A 23,000-nucleotide genomic window follows, 5' to 3' on the forward strand; every position below is an offset into this window, starting at 1 on the left:
TTTTTTGAGGGTTTTTTTTTGGTTTTTCGAGACAGGGTTTCTCTGTTTAGCCCTGGCTATCCTGGAACTCATTCTGTAGATCAGGCTGGCCTTGAACTCAGAGATCCGCCTGCCTCTGCCTCCCAAGTGCTGGGATTAAAGGTATGTGCCACCACTTCCAGGCTAGAACAAGTTTTAAATTCTTCTTATATTTAACATGCGTTCCTCCCACATTATAAGAAAAAGACAATGAATGAGAAACATTCTCAAGTGTTAAATTGTTCAAAGTCAGCATATACTCATCATTAAAACACTTTCTTTTTAAAGTATATATACAATACTTTTATTCATGCTACAACAGTTCGCCTCACAAAAGCTTTTCACATTTAATTGCAGGATCATCCATAAGAATGGTTACAGTAAACAAGAATGCATGGAGTTTAAAGCAGTGATTTACAGTAACACGTTGCAGTCCATCCTAGCCATTGTGAAAGCTATGGCTACACTTGGGATTGATTATGTCAATCCTAGAAGCCGAGTAAGTAAGCCTATTTGTTAATTACATGGCTCTGGTGGCGGGTGGGATGTGGGCCAAAATAATTGTAGAATTATGTTTGTTGTCCCATTATGTGTCTAGGAATCACAATATAATCATTTTGCAAATATTAACTATCTTCAAATTAAATTTTATGATTTTTCTCTGAATGAAACTTCTCTTTTCACTTTGCACTATAATTTTATTAAAAGGAAGAGTTTTCTAGGAATTAAACCTTGTATTAAATATAATAGTAAAAGAAAGAAACATAGCTGTACTGTGATTTATAACGTAGCATCTATCTAAATCATTTCTTCTGTATTTAATCAATACTTACTTCATACATTATGACGCACTAAAAATCTTACTTTTAAAACATAGTATTAAAAACTATTTTAATGTAAAAACTATGCATATATTATTGTCTAAAAGCCAACAGGTAACCCCACTCACAAGAAAATCTTTAAAAGGCCTCCATTTCCATGTGTCCATTCCCAGAGTGGCTGGTTCTCTCCAGAGGGCATCAGCTGAACAGGCTCCAGTAGGATTAGTGTACAGGAACCACAAGCAGAGGAAGAGACATGCAAGACTAGCAAAAGACACCAGTGCTATTCTTCTCCCCTTCCCTTCCCAGATTTGAACATTTAAATGAGGCTAGGAAATTATTATTAGGGATGAAAAGGAAAATGCCCATTTCTTTGCTATTTTTTAAAAATTTTAAATTCTTCTCTCATATATTTTATCCCGACCACAGTTTCCCTTTTATCCCCTTCCCCAAGTCTTGCCTCCTTCTACCTCTCCTATCCCCCCATGTCCACCTACCTCCCTCTACCTACCCTGTTCCCCAGATCCACTCCCTCCAACTCCCTTGTCCAGAGATCCATCTTTCTGCCTCACCTCTGAAAACAGTTATGTCTCCCAGGGACAACAACCAAATAAGGCATAACAAGCTACAATTAAGACCAGGCACATACCATCACATCAAGGCTGGGTAAGGCAACCAGTAGGAGGAAAAGGGTCCCACAAGCAGGCAAAGGAGTCAGACAGACCCTGCTACCAGTTAGAAATCTTATAAGCTACTCAGACATAACACATGCAGAGGACCTAGGTCAGACTTCTACAGGCTCTCTGATTTCTGAATCCCTAGTCAGTCGACTCTATAGGCATTTTTCTCCTGGTATGTCTTTGACCTCTCTCATTTCTCTGATCCTTCCTTCTCCTCCTCCTCTTCCTCCTCCTCCTCTTCCTCCTCCTCCTTTTCCTCCTCCTCCTTTTCCTCCTCCTCCTTTTCCTCCTCCTCCTTTTCCTCCTCCTCCTTTTCCTCCTCCTCCTCCTCCTTTTCCTCCTCCTCCTCCTCTTCCTCCTCCTCCCCCTCTTCCTCCTCTTCCTCCTTTTCCTCCTCCTCCTTTTCCTCCTCCTCCTCTTCCTCCTCCTCCTTTTCCTCCTCTTCCTCAGGACTCCTGGAGCTCCACCTAATGTTTGGCTATGAGACTGTATTGTCTCTCTCATTAGTTACTAGATGAAGTCTCTCTGGCCTTTTTGATGAGGATTTTACTAGGCTCTGGTCCCAGAATATTCTGAAGACAGGGCAAACTGAAGTTCCAAGGATTTTTGGCTGGGTTGTTCCTCCAGCAAAACTCTTCCCTAGATATTGAAGATAGCTAGTTCAGGCTCAGGGTCCTCTATTTACTAGGAGTCTTTGCTAGGTTTATTCTCATAGACTCCTTGGAGTTTTGATTACACTAGTTTCCACTTCACCCCTGAAATATCCTCCAGATGAAGTCCTTTCAGGTAATCCAGACTCAGAGAGACAAACATGTGCTCACTTATAAGTGGACATTATAAAGTAAAAGACAGTCAAGAATTACAAGACCTCCCATTTTTATTACTCTATGATTTGTTGAACCAATTTTATTTATGGCTGCTCTGTTATCTCTGACTCTGGCTTTTCTTAAGCACAAAAAAATTTATAATGGCTCTTAAGAAATTGACTACTACTATAATCCTTATTTAAAGATTAGAAAAAAATAGAGCAAAAGTATGTAGTTGGTTAACTTCAGTCACCTGGGGCAGAGTGTGCTGCTGCCTGGCTTCCATTACAGTATTTTGCCCTATGTGAAGACTGTTTTAAATGTTTTTCTTTCTATTGCAACATTTAATTTACTTTTCTTTCCCAGGTAATAATAGTTAATAGAATGTGTGTGCCTTCTGTATTCTTTGACAGTGATATAAAGGTCTTTGGATTTGCATATAAGATATTACATGTATTTTTTATCAAGGAAGTGGAAAGCACTAAATTTCCCAGTGCTTCTTTTAAAAATGTTTGTTACATACAGCCCAGGTTTTATAAACTAGTGATGGAGGCTGGCTCTCTTCATTCTTCAGAACCTGATGTTGTCTATAGAAGTAGAAAATGCAAACAATAGACTCTAAACAATATTACCATTATGCTTACTGAAAGAGTTTTTAAAAATATAAGTTTTCTCCCCATTGGATATTCAATGTTGCAATCTTAAGTAGACATTTAAGTTGCTATGATATCTCAGGAGCACCTATGTCCTATCCTGCAGAATGTCAGAACACCACAGCTTCATAGTCCTATACAGATCATATTTTTGTTTCAACTAAAGTAAACGTTTGCACTTTCAATCATTCATTTAATATTTTATTGTAAGATGAAGATATGTTGTACCTGGTTTAAACTGTTTACTCAACAAATTAACTTCTAAGCACTCTTTTGTGTAGCTTTCAGACTTATGGCTTGGTGAAATTTTTTTTGTTTATACAAGCATATATACTTTCACATAGCCATTCATTTGTACATCATCACAAAGATTGCCATTTAAAGACAGTATGTACAGAAAACCTATGTAAGTTGCTTTAGCCACTGAATATCTAGGTTTAAATAAAGCTACTGAACATCTCTGTTTTAATTTCTTCATGCATAAAATGTTGAGTCTCTTCATAAAATTACAAAAAGTACTAAGGAAAAAATATAAACAACCCTTTAAAATTCAGAATATTTTAGAAAATAAGGTCCAGATAAGTATCAGTTATATTTGCTTTTCAATAATAGATACAAAGTAATTAAAATTTACAGACTGAAATGCACTCATCAAAGATCATTTAAAATATTTTATTGTTTATGAGGCAAACATTTGGGTTGCTTCTGGAGATACATCCACTAATGTTAATCATCAGTAGTTGAAATGGAAAAACTGTATTCAAAAAGGAAAAGTCTTTGCCTCCATATACGTGTACACTAAGAAATTAATAAAGTAAGAAGGAAAAAGACACTTGAATAAATGCTATGAGTAACATGAAACAGGAAAAAGGGTAGTTAGGGAGTACTAGAAGAATAGAAAGGTGGAGAAAGTTTCCTTAAGAATGGTTCAGAGGGTCCAGGGACAAAGAAGAACAGGACCCACATTATCAAGTGAACAGGACTTATGGAGACTTGTAGCCATCATGGAGCCTGTATGGGGCTGACCTAGGTTTTTTGCTATGTTGTGACTGAGTAGCTAGGTATTCTTGTGAGATTCCTAGCATTGGGAGTATGGGCTGTCTCTGACCCTTTTGACTACTTATAAGGACCCTGTTCCTCCTACTGGGTTGCCTTGTCCAGCCTTCATGTGCTGGTATGTGCCTACTCTTATTATAGCTTATTTGATGTCCCTGGCAGATGTAGTCTTTTTTGAGGGAAGGCAGAATGGGGAGTGTATCTGGAGATGATTCTGGAGTGAATCAGAAGACCAGGGAGGGCAAGAAGAGGAAACTGTGGTCAGAATGTAGAATATGAGAGATGAATAAAAAAAAAAAAAGAAAGTATGTAGGTAAGTAAATAAATAAAGATAGTTCCTGAAATATTTCTGCATAAAATCAGATGCACAAAACTACCCTCAAGATGGGGGATTAATTTTCAAAATTATTTCTGTTTTTACTACTGTACAAGAGTATCAAGAATTAAAATGCCCTACATTCAAATAAATGTTGTTATGGTCTAGAAAAAGAAAATGCAAACTTCCCTGTTACTCAGGGTTCTGAAGAGCTGTAGCTATGGAACACATGCATCACCTTGGCTGAAGGGATGAGTCCTAAGCTGTCCAGTTCTCTTTACAGTGTAAGCAGTGGAGGAAAGAACCACAGACCTTTGAAAGAGAAGGTGGCATGTGCCTAGAGAGCCAGGCTAAATGACTCAGCCCTGGAACAAAACCAGTGACACTGGAGGTTACACCCACACCTTGTACCAATAGATTCTTAACTTTGCCTGTAGTACTGAGCTGCCTGGAAGGTTACACACACAAACACACATACACACAACACACACACACACACACACAGGAGGGGAGAAGGGAGGGAGGAAGGGAGGGAGGGAGGGAGGGAAGGAAAGAGGGAGACAGGGAAGGGGGGTTGTCTTGGCATTCAAAGATTGTCTCATTTGTTTGGTCTGGTTATTTTGGTATGAGTATATCGGCTATCACTCCACATGCTTCTACTAAATAGCCTGAACTAAAAATCATGAGTGTCTTTACCCAGGTGTGAGTGGGGAAGCTCAGAAGACAAGACATAATCAACAGATATAAGATGGATGCCACTCAGGGAAATACTAGGATTGAGGGTGTGTTTGAAATGATTTGGGGACGTTTAAATGTTTTAGTAAAAATCCATTCACATTAGTAATATAAATAAACTGTAGTTTAGCCTAATGTGAAGTAGTATGGAGGCAAGGAAATAACATATTGGATTATAAAGGATTGCTGAAAAAGCAGGTGATTTGTTCCTTTAGGAATGGACCTTGAGAAAAGCTGCCTCATTGCATCATTTGCCCCAAAGACATTAGCAGTAAAAGAACATTTCTACTTAATGGTCAACCCTAAAAAACATACATATGAGTAGCATTATACAGACTGAGCAGATTGTAATTAGAACTATACAAACGTACATACATACATACATACATACATACGTACGTACGTACGTACGTACGTACGTACATGCACACATATATTGCCACCCTGTGTCCACTTCTCCCTCAGGATAGCCAGGCCCATTGCACACCTAGCTGGACTGGAGGGAAAACAGCATAGCGGAGAGGCAGTGAAGAAGGCACAGCAGGATCTGGGTCAATGACAGAGCTCTGGTTCCTTTATTGATGGGGAGAAAAGAGTATTTATGTCCCTGTGAGGTGACCAGAGTCTCTGGTTTGTGTGGCTGTGTATCACTGGCCAGGGATATTGGAACATGCTTCATCTCCATACTCAGAGGCTGAAGGGTCCAGAGGGAAAAACCATACAAGGTAAAACAGTGAGTGAAGCCTGATAATCAACCATCAGGGTAATAAATTCTTACAAGGGTTAATGGTAGGAAAGCTGGCTTTATGGCTCCAGGTTGGGAGGGGTAGGTAGCCAACTCCTACAGTCCTCCTGTTTGAGATGTCTAGGGTTGAAGCTCCTTCAACCCTCCCCTCCATAAACCTAGGCCAGTATTGCCCACAATGTATGTAACAAAATAAATGAAAGAAATGGCCATGAGTATGAAAGATAGCAAGCAGACACTTATGGGAGGGTTGGGAAGGGAGAAATTATTCAATTATAATATCTCAACATTAATGAAAAATTAAGTGAACAGGTCATATTTCACTGGATTTGTAGTTCTCTGTCTAATAGGAAGGAAGAATTTTTAAATAAGTCTCCCATGATGCAAAAAAAAAACAAGACCTAATATAAGAAAATAAATCTTGTATTTTGGGGTATTTAACAATCAATTTGCCATCTGATCTGTTACCTGCTTATAATAATAAAAACTCATCAAAAAGAAAAAAAGGATGGAAAAGTTTTCTTTTAGCTTTAACATTCCTTAATAGTGAAGATATGCTATTAATATCTTAGGCAAAGAACATACTTTTAATAAAACAGCAGAATAAAACTATAGTTGGTTGAAAATGAGTGACATCAGCAAGCACTGAGGTCCTCCTGGATCTACTTCACTCCCAGCAGTGTCACACTATACAGTCTCTGCTCCCAGCAGTGTCACACTATATGGTCTCCGCTCCCAGCAGTGGCACACTATACAGTCTCCGCTCCCAGCAGTGTCTCACTATACCGTCTCCGCTCCCAGCAGTGGCACACTATACAGTCTCCGCTCCCAGCAGTGGCACACTATACGGTCTCCGCTCCCAGCAGTGTCACACTATACAGTCTCCGCTCCCAGCAGTGGCACACTATACGGTCTCCGCTCCCAGCAGTGGCACACTATACGGTCTCCGCTTGCCTTTGCCGCCCCTCCTGGTGCCTGTTGGATTTATTGCCTTGACAAAGAGATCTCTGAGAGTACTACGCTGTGCAGGTGTAAATGCACATATTGAAGCATTTGCTTGTTATTGGAAGGATGGCAGGACAGACATCATATGTCCCATATTGTGATTTGTTATAATGATATTCACCAGCATATTATTATGGCAGGCAAAGCCTGAGCTTTGAATATTGACACTGGGAATCTGAGCCCAGATTTCTCTGTTTTCCTAGCCAATTACGATAATCTATTTAACTACTCTATGACTCAAACTCTTAATCTTAATTTTTTGTCAAAAATGTCTTGATTACTAGTATAAGTTGTGGCCAACTATGAACTGAGTTTGCTTAGAAGCCTCTGCCATCCTCCTTACCTCCCACACCTCACTGACATACAAATACTTACTCTGTTTGTTGATTCTTAGCCAATTCTTTTTGTTTTTCTTTTTTTAGTTTTTCGAGACAGGGTTTCTCTGTATAGTACTGGCTGTCCTGAAACTCACTCTGTAGACCAGCCTGGCCTCGAACTGAGAAATCCTCCTGCCTCTGTCTCCCAAGTGCTGGGATTAAAGGCATGGGCCACCACTGCCCGGCCCTCTTAGTTAATTCTTATATCTGCCCTATGGTACTTTACTGAAAAGAAACACAACTGACACCATTTAACGTACACCCTCAACACCTCTGTGTGACTATAAATGTGTGTAATCACTTGCCAAAGTAATCAAAAGAAATACCTTACGCCAAGTAACACTTTACAACAACCTAATTTTTCTTTCACACCAGGATTTTAAACCAGGCCACAACAGACTAGAACAAAGCACTGTTATTCTTTGTGATAATATATTCAGAAATCAATGATGTATGACAATCCATTCAAATTCTTCATATAGTATTTTACAATTTTTCCAAAGGTCAGAATTTCTAGATTTTAGTCAACTACTATAGTGAATTTTAGTTTTATTATTCTTCATGGATTTTGAAAAACTCTTCAGTGAAATTACTGATAAAATGAAGTAAACAAAAACCTTTTAGAGTGCTCTATATAAAACACTATCTGAAAAAAAATGAGCAGTGGTGGCGCACGCCTTTAATCTGAGCACTTGGGAGGCAGAGGCAGGTGGATTTCTGAGTTTGAGGCCAGCCTGGTCTACAGAGTGAGTTACATGACAGATAGGGCTACACAGAGAAACCATGACTCGAAAAACCAAAAAAAAAAAAAAAAGAGTGAAACTATCTGAACTTAAACAGCATACCTTTGTTCTTCTCACTAAAATATTATTCCAGGAGGACCAACAACAACTTCACTCAATGGCAAATACGCTAGAAGATGGTGATATGACACCTCAGCTGGCTGAAATAATTAAACGACTGTGGGGAGATCCAGGAATTCAAGCCTGCTTTGAAAGGGCATCTGAGTACCAGCTCAATGACTCTGCAGCTTAGTAAGTGATTTTCTTGGACACAAGAATTGCAGATGACACATAGTTTGCAACTTGGCACATTTTGCATGTAAGCACAAATAAGGGGAAAATGGTTTTGCATTTTATTGTAGAAAACTGAGATACAGCAGAAAAGACATGAAACAATATACCTGAGAAGAAATATTTGCTGTATGTATCTCCTCCTAATTAAAAAATTAACCATGATGCACAATCCTTAGCATGAACATAGACAGATGGTATGCACGTTGACATTTGGAACTGTATCCAGTGTTACTGAAATAATCCCCTAGGATAATTTTACTAGTGATATATGTTTTAGACCACTAGGTTATTGAGCAAGACACAAAACTCTGGAAGAAAATACTTTATTGGTTTCAGACTTTAGCATATTGTGAAATCTTGTTGGAGCCAGCATAGCAAACATTGGCAAGTAAGTACTTAATGTTAATAAAAACTTAGGAGAACACTACACTGCTTACAATAGAATTGTTACCATGACTTCAAACTTCCTTGTTTTGAGTGTTTCTTGAATTATTTTGCTTTATGAATCAACAAGAACATGTGATTATGGTTTGGCTCCAAAAAAGTTTGTACAATTAACTCATTTTCTACTTCTTCCCATGCCTACAAACATAAAATATATAAAATATACAAAATTGTCCTTGAATGAATCTTGTGACAAACCATGCTAGCATTGAGGCTTAATTAAACAAGTAACAAAAAATAATGTAGCTGGGAAGCAAAGATCTCTTCAAACAGAATGATGAGTCATGCATGACACTGCAGATTTTGTAATCACTGAGTACCTTTGACCCATAAGACTGTTTCTAAGGAAAAAACACCAGTAATGGACAGAGAGAGTCCAAAAAAAAGCATAAAAAGTCCAGCTGTGGTAAGCACACTTCTGTGACGATTATTAATTTATTGCTAATTTCCACTGGGACCGTCGCCTTTAGACAACAGTGTGGATTCTACTTGATGAGAACTAGGTTTCATTCTGTGACTACATAAACTTTGGAACATTTTTTCCACGGATCCAGTCTCTGCCTCATTGTGATCATCAAAGCAATTTCTGTGCTATTGTAAAACATTGCTTACCTGTCTGTGCTAATCACTGAGTGAATTAGATGCAAGCTTACACATTACATCCAACATGTTGCTTAGTTACCTCTGGAGAAGGATGAACGGAAAGACAGATGTGGAAGTGCATTCCAGTCAAGATTAATATGTTTAGTTTGGAATGCATATTGCCTAAATACTTGCAGTTACATGGTTAGTATGCTTGCCTCAATGTCCTTCAGTAGCAGAATATGCATACATATAGTAAAAAATTATAACTATATTTATAGCTCAGATAATTAACCTGAGGCACTAAAATGACACTGTATTTCATATCTTAGATGATTCATTTGTTTAAATGCTTAGAATTTTTTTGCCTCATAGTTTGAGTTGAGAATATTTACCATTCTGTTAGTTTAATATATCAAACATTTATTTGCATTGATTTTCTGAGTTCTTCCCATACTGTAAATAGTTTTTGAGACTCAGTTAATTTGCACGGCAGTAAAATTATATGAAAATTTATTTTCTCTCTATGTCTTAGAAATATTTTCTACATAATGTGAACACTTAAAATATTAACTTTGACAGTTTCAAAGTGTTACTATAGGTACATTAAATAAAAGTCTGCTAAAATGTCTCTAAATCGTTATTCTTTTCTTCCAAATATTAAGAACAGATTATGTTTTTCAAATCTTGAATTAAGTTGCATACTTCAAATTTTCATATTAGAGTGATCCTGCACTACCTATTTTGTTTATATTATATAAAGCATTTTTCTTCCAACTTTTTGATGAAAGGAAGGTTTTTTGTTTGTTTGTTTGTTTTTTCACATCTAAAGATTCTCCAGATGGAGGCTGCCACAAGAGTAAAGAGCAGGATTCCTAATTCCCATGTTTGGCTGAAAATGCCATCAGCTCTAAATTCCACAAGTCTTAAGAGCAAAAGTGGCTTAGCAGGCAAAGCACTGGTCAAGGCATTGTAAAGTAACTTGAGCATAGGGATGAAGGCTTATAAACTGCAGGCTTGGGCATCCAAAATACCAAATTTGCTTATTAAAATCAGCACTTTTGATGAAAATCCATCAACTTGCTAAAGTCTCTTCTTTGCCTAAAATGATTTTCAAATGCAAAGAAAAATTATTTAAGATGTATTTTTACTAAAGCTTTCATTAAATGGGTTTTATTTCTATTTTGTAAGTATAGTATGTGTTATTTTTATTTTTTTTACTTGGACAGGAAATGACTGACAGATCATGCACCTCCCACATATCAGATTTCATCAATAGAAAATGTACAATGTTTCAAGTAATAATAAAAAATTTAAATATAAAATCTGCCAATTCATTCTTCGATGCCTTTATATCTCAAGCCAATACCCATGTGATGGCAAAGAGTCTTTATTAGCATAAAGCCATTATGTTACTTCTGAGACACAATTTTATTTTTCTCCTTGAGGAAAACTTTAGGTACTGAATCTACTTTCAATGGTAAAAGAACTTTGTTTTAAAATCATTGTGGTAGATCAGTGGTTCTCAACCTTCCTAGTGCTGTCACCCTATAATACAATTCCATATACTGTGGAGACCTCCAACTATAAAATTATGTTGCTACTACTTCATAACTGAAATTTTACTATTGTTATGTATCATAATGTAAAAATCTGATATGCAGGATATCTAACATTCAACCCCTGTGAATAGGTCATTTGCCGTCACCGCCCCCCCCCCAGTGAAATTGCTACCCACAGATTGAGAACTACTGTGTTAAACGCTAATATATCTGAATTTGTTAACATAATCTCTGAATAAATTTAATTTTATAGGCAATAACTAACATTTGGTGTGACTCTATCCTCAAAGTTATTTGGAAGGACATGAAACTTTAAAATGTGTATGCAGGCATGGCTCAGTTTTGCATTTAAATTTATCACAGAAATAGGCATATTGCTAAGCCATTTAATCCATAGTGTCATACACAACAGTAGAAATGAAAGGAAGTACAGTTTTAATTGTAGATCAAGATTGAAAGAATAAAGATGCTAAGAATAGTTTTCATTCTTTAGTCTAACATACTCAGAGCACAGAGCTGATCAAATTTACACTTAACGATCGCCAAGCTTTACATACCGTGATAAATAAAACAAAACTCAAATAAACAAAAGGAACAAACAAGCAAAATGTTCACTCTAGTAAAAGTAGGAATTCTGGGAGAGTTAAGGGCTTAACCGCTGATACACAGTGGTGTGGCTACTGTACATAGATGGCTATAGTATTCTAAACTAAGTAATCCATGTGAAAATGCCCAAACAATTAATAACTCTCAAACAATTCAAATTATTATTCACACCAACCACTATTTTAAAATGGAAATTGAATCATTCCCATAACAGGGGAACTTTGAGGAACTAGTAATAACTGTTGTTGCAAACATTCCAAGGCAGTATAATACACAGAAATACATCTATACAGCTGTGCATGGGGAAAGGCCCTTCCACATGGCTGTTATATGATAATGAGTCTGTCCTACAGATTTCCTAAGTCTAGGACTAACGTGGCTTTGAGGAGTTCTTAGAGAAGAGTTCTCCAGGAGCTCTGTGGACTCCACACGCTATAACTGTGACATCTGAGCTGCCAAGGCTTGCCATTCAGATCAGCAGCATGATAACAAGCAACAAATAGAGTTTGTTTTCCAATGTACTTTAAACTCTTAAAATACATTTGCACTGAACTGCAGTGTATTCCAATGTAGAGTCAAAACTACAAATGTACTCCATTTTATTTTGTTTCTCTTAGCTACCTTAATGACTTGGATAGGATCACAGCCCCTGGGTACGTGCCAAATGAACAAGACGTTCTACATTCCCGGGTGAAAACCACTGGTATCATTGAAACTCAATTCTCCTTTAAAGACTTGAACTTCAGGTATGTACAAACCAGCCTTCTAAGTGTGGTCAGAGCATGCTTTCAGCTCAGTATTTCACATGGAGTCAACTGCAGTGATTTTGAAATTAGCTGGCTAGACCTTCTTAACTGACATTTCTCCACCCTTCATCATTCCTACTGTCCACCTCATCCTACTCTGAGCCTGTCCTTCCTTCTAGGCTGCATTTCTCAAACATGTGGTAGCCCCATTCTATTTCCTAATACTTGAAAATGACATTTTACTTTGAGTGTTTTTTTTCTAATAAAATATATTTAAATCGTCTTTTAGCAACAGGTGTCGGGGATACTATTTCGTTTGCTTACTTACTTCTCTATTTGCTTGAGCTATTCCTTAAATTTACCTTAGCTTAAAATGCAAATAATTAAAATGCTGTTATTTGAATGTGATTCTATTTAGAAGAATCAGAAGCAGGTTTCATCAGCCTGGTTTTGGTATGGAAATGAGTGTCCTATTGATTTTGCAATTGCATTGAATTCTCATTCAAGTAACTCTACAATCAAATCCTCTTTAGATTTACTAAGAAATGTAAACCATAATACAGTTAGATAGCATCTCTTGGTTTTCAAGCCTTCACATTTTCCCCCTGAGATAGGGCAATTTATTTGTTCCAGTTTATACAAAGCTTAACACTGCTTTCTATGGATTTGGGGTGAGGTGGAATATTAATAATAGCAGGTTCCAACTAAACATGTTAGTAATGAAAACATGCTAAAACTACATAAGAAGAAGCAGGGTTAGTTATGCCCGAAATAATGGAAATGTATTCAAAGAATTAAAAATTAAAAAACCTGGAGAACAGAAGACATGAATTATTTATAGTCCTTATGAGAAAATAATGTAAGTAAATGCTAATTAGCCAGTATCCTCAACTCAGTTTAAGGGGAGTAAAAATTTTGAAAGGCTGCAAAGTGTCAGAATTGGTTATTATTAGCTAGCTAATTAAAACAGCTATTATATAGTATATTTTCAAATGATATGCAAATAATGTCTTCTAAATTCGTGCTAAATTTCAGGCCTACAAATAGTTAATTTTCTGGAAAATTGATCAAATATCAAAGCAGAGCAAAGGACCACAGAGAATGAAGCCAACGCTCCCTTGGCAAACTCCAACAAACCCTCCTCAGTTGTAGCTCAGCTTTGTGGTAGCCAGATGATCTTTGCCCCAGTTTCTGAAGGTTTCCTTTGGCAGCCAAGTCCACAGCTGCTCCCTCCTGTCTCCCTCTGCCATGCCAAGGACCTTTTCACATACTTCCTTTTCTGTCTTGCTCTCTTCCTTCTCTTCTAGTTCCTATGGCACAGGAACTAGAAGAGAAGAATTGCTATATAGCCTTGAGGCTAGTCATGCCAAATATACCTTCATTGTATCTCCAGAAAACCGCAGCAGCAGCTATGGATCTCTTAGCTAGCACACTTATGATAAAGGTTGGATCAAGTTAATGGTTAGCACAAAGTTAATGTCTTGATGCTATCTGTCTTACATAGGCGACTGGAATTTCCTCAGACCCAGGTCATTTGAACCAGACAGCAGTTTTGGTAATTAATGCCACCTGCTAGATATCACAAACCTCCCAGTGCTGGCACTATCCACCACACTGACTTTCTGTCTTAACAAGGGACTCCTGAATTAGCTGGTTCTCTAGTCTAACATTCCAGGCACAAGGACATTTACACTTGCTGTACTCTTTACTTAAGGTGGCTTTGCTCCTTTTTATCGACAAGATTAAAAAAAAAAAAAAGAATCTCTTACCTCAGAGCCTTGGCCTTCCATCTGTTTTCTGGCTATATGATGTTTTCTTACTCTAACAGGCAGCAGTGTTTAAGGAAGGGCTCTCCAATGCAGTAGGGCAAATGAATGATGAAGGACCAAAGCTAATTTGTGGTTATTGATTTCTCTTTTATAAATCCGTCCTCCAACAGACAGTTTCAAGCTACTAGTGTTATATTACACATGCAAAGTGAGGGGGCAGTCAAACAAACAGCTGTCTCCACCATTCTGGAAGCATCCGGTTTCCAAATTAATACACCAAACTTGTTTCCTCTTTTTCTTCTTGTTACCAGTTCATAATTTCCCTGCTACTTTTTCATTTCCCTTTTTTGTTCCCATTTCTAATTTATGAAATCTCAACCGTAGAAAGTCAGGGCCCATATGTGATTTTTGATCTACTGCCAGTGACTACTATAATTGTTAGCCAGGGGAAGCAAATGGTCAGCTTTAGTTGACTTTGCAATAATATCATATGAAGCAGCATGTATACAAAATTCTTGCATGTGACATGATAAGCTGGGTGGAGCTATATTCATATATGATAAAGAATCAAGAAACAAAAGTTGGGAGCAAATCTCCAAATAGCATACAAAGAAATGCTGAGGCTGTCATCAAAATGAACATAGTCCTTGTTTATAAGGACTTTGCATGATGTCATTGATGGCTGTTAGATAGATTGGTAAGGAAAGCATTCTTTTCTTTAAGAGCAAATATTATATATAGTTAGTGGTCTTTCATAATCCCTTTCAGAGAAAAATGATAGGAGAGAAAAAAACTACAGCTTACTGAAGCATTTTAATCTCTATTCACACCAATTGATATATAATGATTATTTAATACATTCTTAAAGTTTAACCACCTTTCTTTCAAGTACTGAGTAGAATAATCCAAGTTTGATAGTACATATAGCATTCTGAATTTCAAAGTTAAATATAAAAATAATGTGCTTTTGGATTTCACTGCAGCAATTGCCCAGGTGTTAAAATACATTACCTTACCATTGACTTGTATTAGCATAGCACAAGTCATTTAAGACTATTTAAAACTAAAGAGTTAATTTACATTAGTTAAATTACATACAGATAGAGAACTCTAGAATTTTAAATAGGAATGAATACCAAATGAAAGCTCTTTCTGCTAAAGTAATGGATCATCTCCATGCTTCAGATAATTTAATGGAAATTATTCTAGAGTTCTCAAGCCAGAGTGCCAACTGTCAAGCTGATAGGAAGACTTATCTGAAGAGTTCTTATCAAAGCAGAGCATTCTAACTGATAATCTGACCACTGATGTTTACAGATGTTCAAGTTGTTATGTCCTTGGAAAATAAAATGCGAATCTAAGCCCTTTTGTGGAGTAATTCCTCATACTTAAGTGACTTAGGAACAAATCTAAACTGAGTTATCAATTGTAAAATGTCATTTTCTCCTTAAATGATCTACAATTAAAGAACTGAAAGCATTCTGCATAAGAACCAGAAAGTCTGGAAACCTCAATATAGAGCTTAAAACTTGTAAATTTGGCATAACTGCTCTCACTAATTTGAGCAGAGCTGTGATTTAAAAAAAAAAAAAAAAGGCAGTTTTCCTAAAATATAAAATGGAATTCTATTCACTGTGTTCATTTCCAAGTGTATGAGTATTTAGCTAGTAAAGTCCCAGTTTATATTTGTTATTCTCTATTAGAATTCATATAATGTTAATTTACGTATGGTACATATTAGTTACATATGTGGTCATGATTAATGTTACCAATATAAGATTGAATTGGATTATTTGTTTGCTTTGCGTAAAACTTAGGGGCTTCAACATACTAGACAGGTTCCCCTACTGCTGAACTGTTCTCTTAACCTTTGATTTTGAGATAATTACCATTAGACTGGCCATGAACTCACAAAGTAGCCGAAATTAGCTTCAAATTATCGGCCTTCTGTCTACCTTTCCTAAGTGTTGAGATTATATGTATGTACCAATATGCACAACCTAGAATTTATTTTAATTATTTCATAATTTTAAATTATAGGGAAGAAATTTTTTTATGTTTTTTATTGAAAATAGTTTTTTCATACAATATATTCTAATTATTCATCATTTAAAATTATAGTGCACATGATAAATGGCATTTGTAATTATGGCAATTTTTGGACTGTGCTCACTTTTGGCTCTAAATCTTTTTGATTATTTTTTAATGTCAAGACTAATTAAGGGATTTAGACATTTCTATGCATGCCCTTGGTCTCAGTTAATATCTATTCTTCCCTGTTTTCAAAACAGGGCTAGAGAAGGAAGCATGCAGATCATTTTACTGTGGTTGCATAATGATGACACACGTTCAGCACTTCACATCCTCACATGTAACTATCATAAGATTTTAAACCAATTTTGACTTAATCAGCATCTTCAACAAATCTCATTTAACAAAATAGTTCAAAACAAATTTTTGCTATGATCAGCACTTGTTTTTTTATATGGCCATAGAGTAGAAAAGGTTAGACAGAGAACCTTTTCAGAGACCCATGCGTACAGGAGCAGTGACGACATCTACCACAAATGAGTTACAGAAGCATTGCCAGTGAGTAGCTCTTATTGATTATATAATGGTTTTTCAGAGATTGTAATAGTCAAACTATTCATACTAATTTATTATAATGTGAAGCATAAGTAGTTTTGTGTCATCAAATATTTAGTCAACTATTTGACGTAAACCCATAAAATTCAACAGCCTTCTAACTGATTAAACAGAACCATAACACACAACTATTTAGTCAGCTGTTTAACCCAGTCATAGGACTCTGGTGACTTGCCCTATGTTAATATCATGGACAATTTAACACATAATCAATATTTGGATATTACTTAAAAGCCCGGCTTGTTAATTTTTATCTATATCCTAATCAATAATTTAAAATATTTCTTTGAATTTTCAGAATCCTAATTTTACCAACAGGAGTTTGAAAATCTTTATAAACCCTTACTAAAAATTAACTAAATAACCTCCCCTAAAATCTAAAATTAGTACTTCAAGTTCCATGTAAAATTTTGAAAGTCTCATTGTGGGAGCTAAAGCTACCCATACATGACTATTCCTATCAGTCTAAACCATCAGGCAGTGACTAGAGATGGTTTTTGTTTTTTTGTTTTTTACAGAATGGTCACAGAGTGTGTGTGTATGTGTGTGTGTGTGTGTGTGTGTGTGTGTGTGTGTGTGTGTAATCAATTATATAAGTAAAACTCCTTTTTGCTAACTTTGGCTAATTTGAAAAGGTTACATTAATTTATATCTCTGTAAAATAGACCTCATCTTGGATTTTTATAAGAAGCTAAAATTAAATATGTGAGAAATAAACCACTATAATAAGAGAAACAAGACTTAACTTTTCATAAAACTAATGTGATGTCCATGGGAATCAACATAAAAGCAACTCTTTGGACCTTGATCTCATTTGCTAATGAACATTTCAGTTCAACAATGACAGATGGTTTAGAGAAATGTGCAGTGATCTCTGGCCCCTGGTTTCTGTGTCATTCTGTACAGAAAACATTCTGTGATTCATGTGAGTCATAAATGGAGAGATCATAACCATTTGTTCGAAGATGGACTTTAGAAAACATTTTGTCACTAGGAACAAAGACTGAGTGATCTTTATTCTCCATTTCTTGAAAGAAAGCTAAGATCATTAAACATGTTTATACACATAAGTCTGCTCAGCTGCCATTCAATGCTGAGAACAGAATTTAGGGCATGTTCTCTAAGCTCCATGTTCTTATAGTGAATTTAGGCAAAAATGAATACTTAAAAATACTTTTAAAAAAATCTTAGCTCGTGCTCGCTTCAGCAGCACATATACTAAAATTGGAACAATATAGAGAAGATTAGCATGGCCCCTGCCCAAGAATGACACTCAAATTAGTGAAGCATTCCATATTTTTAATACCCATGGAAGGAGTTGTAGAGAGTAACTATAGAGCAGAGAATGAAGGAAGGACAATTCAGAGACTGCTCCACCTGGGAATCCTTCCCATATTTAATCATCAAATCTGGATGACAGGAGCCTGATACAGCTGTCTCCTGAGAGGCTCTGACAGTACCTGACTAATACAGAAGTAGAAGGTCACAGCCATCCATTGGACTGAGTACAGGGTCCCCAATGAGCTAGAGAAAGGACCCAAGGACCTGAAGGGTTTGCAGCTCCTTAGGATGAACAACAATATAAACTAACTAGTACCCTCAGAGCTCCCAGGGACTAAAACTCCAACCAAAGAGTACAAATGGTGGGACTCATGGCTCCAGCAGCATGCGTATAGCAGAGGATGGCCAAGTCGATCATCACTGGGAGGAGAGGACCTTGGCCCTATGAAGGGTCTATGCCCCAGTGTAGGGGAATGCCAGAGCCAGGAAGTGGGAGGGTGGGGTGGTGAGCAGGGGGAGCGGTGAGGGAACAGGGGATTGGTTTTAGTTTTGGGGTTATTTCTTTTCTTTTCTTTTCTTTTTTTTTTTTTCGGAGGAGAACCTGGGAAAGGAGATATTGTAAATAAAGAAAACATCTAATAATAAAAAATCTTAGCTCAACTCTTCAAAGGCTCAGTTTTTAGTGGGCAGAATATTATTTTCTTTTCTTACACAAAAAGCTATTTTCAAGAACAAAGAAAATTATAGCTATTAATTTGTTTCTCAAGGAGAGTGCACAATTCAAATATGGCATTTATACAAGTGCAAGGTATTGTCACTACAGTTATATATCTCCACTGCTTATATTTACCTGAAGAGAAGGACTCCCTCTTATACCTGTCATGAGTTACTAGTGAGCTACAAGGTTGCCAGATCTCCAGAGAAGGTCAGGACCTAGCCAATGGGGTAACTGGGCCTCCATTCACCTTGATCATCACTTCAGACTCTTTGCTGGCTTCAGGTTGGAGTTGAGCCCCCTTGAGATCATTGTGGTAATGAATGTGAAGGAATATGTGTGTAGAAAATAAGTATGCAAGAAGGGTGTGAAGTGCCTTTGTGCTAATTCTGGTACATTTATGCCCTCCATAAAATTCCTTTCAGTACTCTCATATCTTTGTCATTTTTATTAGCATTTCACTTAGAATATAACCTGTCCCAAACATAAAACAAGATGAAACTAATTTGCAAGAAATCATATTATTCTCCCTATTGTAAAATACTGAGTCACCTGCAATCTATTAGAGCAGGGTTTTGTTTTCTTTTGTTTTGGTTTGGTTTTAGCTACAACTGAAAGAGAAAGTTTTACTAAGAATTTAAAGATTAGAAGGCAAGTAGATTGAAAACAGGATGTGAGTTGAGGAAGAAGGGCAATTCAGAATAGACAGTGATTGAGCATAAAAGCTTGTTAAAAGAGATAAAAGTAAATGCCCCAGCAAACCCAAGGCCTGCCAGTGGATAAAATTTATCCATTATGTCCCTGACTCCCAATCTTGATGTTCTTCCTGTAAAAAGACACACTGTTCTCTCCTCAAAATCCAAATCTCCTTTTCAAGTGACTACATTGTCCTGTGCCCAATAGCACTTAGTTTTCCACTAAGCAGTCATTGGAGAGATGATTAGAGCCCAAGAATAATCTAGAACTATTGATGTACCTATCTTTTCAAATCTGGTGGATATGAACAAGAGCGGCGGCTGGACTGGGAAAGCCACTGCGAACACTATCTTAGAGATGGCCTTCCCAGAGCCCAAGTTAAAGCCCTGTGTAGGCACCACACTCCATCCCTTTGATAAGACCCTAGAATGTAAATAGGCTAACAAATAACAAAGTGGAGAACATGTGTATCACCTGGAATCCAGAAGTTCTACATTATTGCTATTGAAAGATGGGGAAACGCCTCAGAAGAAATTTCAGCAATGAAAAAACTGCTGTATAATCTTGAGAGAGATAACTAGGGACCATTCCAGCTAGCTCCACATACTAGAATGAGTTAGGGACCTTTAATATACTATATAGTTTTATATATAAGTAGAGAATATCACACAAATGAGCCTATTATCTAGCACAGAGCCTAAAATATAGCAGACTCAGAACTGTTAAATGAATGACAACCTTGAACAAGTTACCTGAACACATCTGAAAGGTAAGAAAAACGGCTGTAAATTTCTTATAAGTTCCTCCTTTTGGGGTTCCAAGTCAAAGATTCTTCCATATGCTCAAGAGTGTAGCACAGGAGGAGTTTGGGTTGGGGCATTGCCCCAGAGTTGATAGCTTTGTTCTTATCTTTTGCATATATTTTCTAACTTGTAGTTAAACTTTAGACTTTTTGAATTTTCCCCTTTTATCAGTAGATAAATTGTAGCTTCATTTATCTGTTCTTTCCTGGGTCAACATGAGAAACATAAAGTACAAAGAAATATTTTTTTTTTTCTTTAGCTAGCTTCTCATTACATAGATTGTGTGGTCTTGAGTTGGCTCTGATTCTTCTGTTTATGTCTCCAGAGTACTGGGATTATAAGCTTGCTTTTATTACAATCCCCAAAGCATTATACTTCTAATTGTCTTCATGGCATTAGTTGATGACATTTGTTAGGCTAAGAATCATCACCTTCTAGGTCTATACATCCCGGATGCTTTCACTTACTATCATCTCCATCTCAAATATGATATAACTTAGTTTCAACCTTATCAAATATATTTTTCTGTCCTCAATTTAAAGTGGCCTTAGTAACATAATAAACAAATAAGCAAAGTAAATCTTCCATACAAACTATTTATTATGTCCTAGTCCACACTCCAACGACTGCAATATAAAATCTAAGATTCCTATGAGTCAGTTACTCTAAAGGTAGCCAACCGCAAGCAGCTCATTGAGACTCCTTCCCATGAGTCAGTTACTCTAAAGGTAGCCAACCACAGCTCATTGAGACTCCTTCCCATGAGTCAGTTACTCTAAAGGTAGCCAACCACAAGCAGTTCATTGAGACTCCTTCAATCCTTTGTTTTTGCTTATCTCCAGATGTTTCCCTAGACGCTTGCCAAAACTCAATTCCTCATTTTCTTAGATTTTCAGACCTTTGACATTTTTTGTAATTACTCATCAGTGCATTGTAGTTTATAACCCTTTCCTACTAGCTACACTCGACTAATGACAGATTGGAAGCTCTGAAAGCTAAGTCTTTTGGTGACTGGTATTACAAATATTCAATAACCTTTGATTAAACAGACAATGAATAACTGAGGAAATTAAGTCATGTAGCTCAATTTTTTGTTCTTGTTTTTAAAAACTTAGCTTGCTTTCTGCAGTCACCTCACACCTAGATACTTTCACATGTGCTTGTCATAAAAGTTGTTCATTCATTTCATCAACATGGTCTCTGTTCAATTATTTAGCAAATGTTTATTACATGTGTAGTGTATGCCAGGCATACTGCTGTGCAATGTAAATGAAACAGTTTCTAACATAAACTGCCTGCCTCACGAGGCTGCTATTCTATTAAACATAGTAAATGCTAAACACAAGAACCATCTTTTTTATTGTTTGTTATGGCTCTCCTAAAGTGACAGTGGTTCCATATAAAGTAAGTAGAAGTGAAGAGAGAGAACTTGAGAAGCCTCTCAGAAAGCCTCCTCTGCAGACGAGACATTGATGACAAACATGAATGGTTAGAGAGAAGTGGTAATGAACAGCAGAAGAAAAAAAGAAGATGAAGCCTGGTATGAGGACTCATACCTGTATGATGTCATACATCTGTATGATGTCACACATCTGTATGATGCCACATACCTGTGATCCTACATTCTGTAACATGAAAGCAGAAAGAAAGGACACCCACAGCTATATAGTGAGTTCATGGCTACTCTGAGCTAAGGGAGGCCCTGTCTCAAAAAATAATTAACTAGTTGAAAGGGAAAGAAAACTACATAACCCCCAAAAAGGAGAGAGGTCATGAAAGAGCCATCAAAAAGTTATATTTATCTTGATTTAAACTAAGAGAACACCATGATTTTATTGTATTGAGGGGAGAATGATGTGAACCAAGTTCAGAAAAGTAGTGAGGATGAGAAAAGTCCCCAGAGACTGTGAGTCGTCACAAGTTTATTTTTCATTCTAAAGGAAGGAGTACCCATGGAAAAGTTGCAAGCAGGAAAGTGAACTTGTAATGTTCATTCACCATGACACATAAACAAAGGGTGAAGTTCTGGGATAGTCTTTTTGGAGTCTGGAAAAGCAGCAACAGGGCAATATGTAAGGATGCTTTCTTACTGACTCTGAGATAGACATTGGTGACTTGATGAGGGAAGCGTTAGAAACAAGATGAAATAGAGTTTGCATTTTAGCTGTTCAGTACCTGGAGAAAAGGGACAGAGTAGTACAAAGAGGAAGTGCTGGCTACTTACCATTTTTCTCTGACCATAAAAATTGCTACCAATTTCATAATGTACAACTGAGTCAGCACATTTAAACACTTCCTTTGAGTGATTTTTATGATCCTCCAGAATGACCTGAACTCCACCGTGTACTGACATAATTTTGAATATTTGAATATTTAATTACATAATACTGTGATCTCTTACATGTGTATCTCTCTGTCAGACAGCAGGATCTTTGAAAACAGCAATCATATCTTTTCATCTTCATGTAAGCTGATTTAAATCAGTGTTAGCACAGAACACAAGCTAATTGTTCGGATAAAAGAGAAATGTAGGAAGAGATAGGGAAAATCATGTTATCAGACTGACATATCCAGTCTTCCAATCTTCCAGTCTATTTATTCTTGAAAATATGTATAAACTTTATCAAATCTTCTAAAACTAATATTTTAAACTGCTTCAAATTGTAAACTGCTTTGAAGTTTCCAATAATTCAAGTTACCATGAGAATAATTTCACTCAGTCCTATCTGAAGAGGAAAGAATGAAATTTCTCTTTTATTCCCCCTGTAGTGCTTGATCAACTTATGTTACCCAACAGAAATGGAAAAAAAATGCATTTTAATTGTATTTAAATATGTGGTCAGGGTCAACCACTGCCCAAAA

At 36.7% G+C, this 23,000-nt stretch overlaps 1 protein-coding gene, 1 long non-coding RNA gene and 1 other non-coding gene across 3 annotated transcripts in view; 2 read left to right on the forward strand and 1 right to left on the reverse strand.

The window, feature by feature from the left end:
- Positions 1-14,170, reverse strand: part of LOC116097496 — a 63,310-nt gene extending 49,140 nt beyond the window's left edge. Inside the window, exon 1 of the long non-coding RNA XR_004121448.1 lies at positions 13,998-14,170. This is a non-coding gene — a long non-coding RNA (uncharacterized LOC116097496). The remainder of the gene's footprint in view (positions 1-13,997) is intronic.
- The window catches only part of Gnat3 (G protein subunit alpha transducin 3), a 57,401-nt gene that overhangs the window by 23,880 nt on the left and 10,521 nt on the right, over positions 1-23,000 (forward strand). The window contains exons 3-5 of the mRNA XM_031380049.1: positions 376-517; positions 8,089-8,246; positions 12,100-12,228. Coding sequence (XP_031235909.1) covers positions 376-517; positions 8,089-8,246; positions 12,100-12,228 — 429 coding nt within the window. The remainder of the gene's footprint in view (positions 1-375; positions 518-8,088; positions 8,247-12,099; positions 12,229-23,000) is intronic.
- Positions 17,838-17,944, forward strand: LOC116097651. The gene has a single exon (XR_004121496.1). It is a non-coding gene; the product is annotated as a U6 spliceosomal RNA (small nuclear RNA).

This window comes from Mastomys coucha, unplaced genomic scaffold, assembly GCF_008632895.1.
Source record: "Mastomys coucha isolate ucsf_1 unplaced genomic scaffold, UCSF_Mcou_1 pScaffold19, whole genome shotgun sequence".
NCBI lineage: Eukaryota > Metazoa > Chordata > Mammalia > Rodentia > Muridae > Mastomys > Mastomys coucha.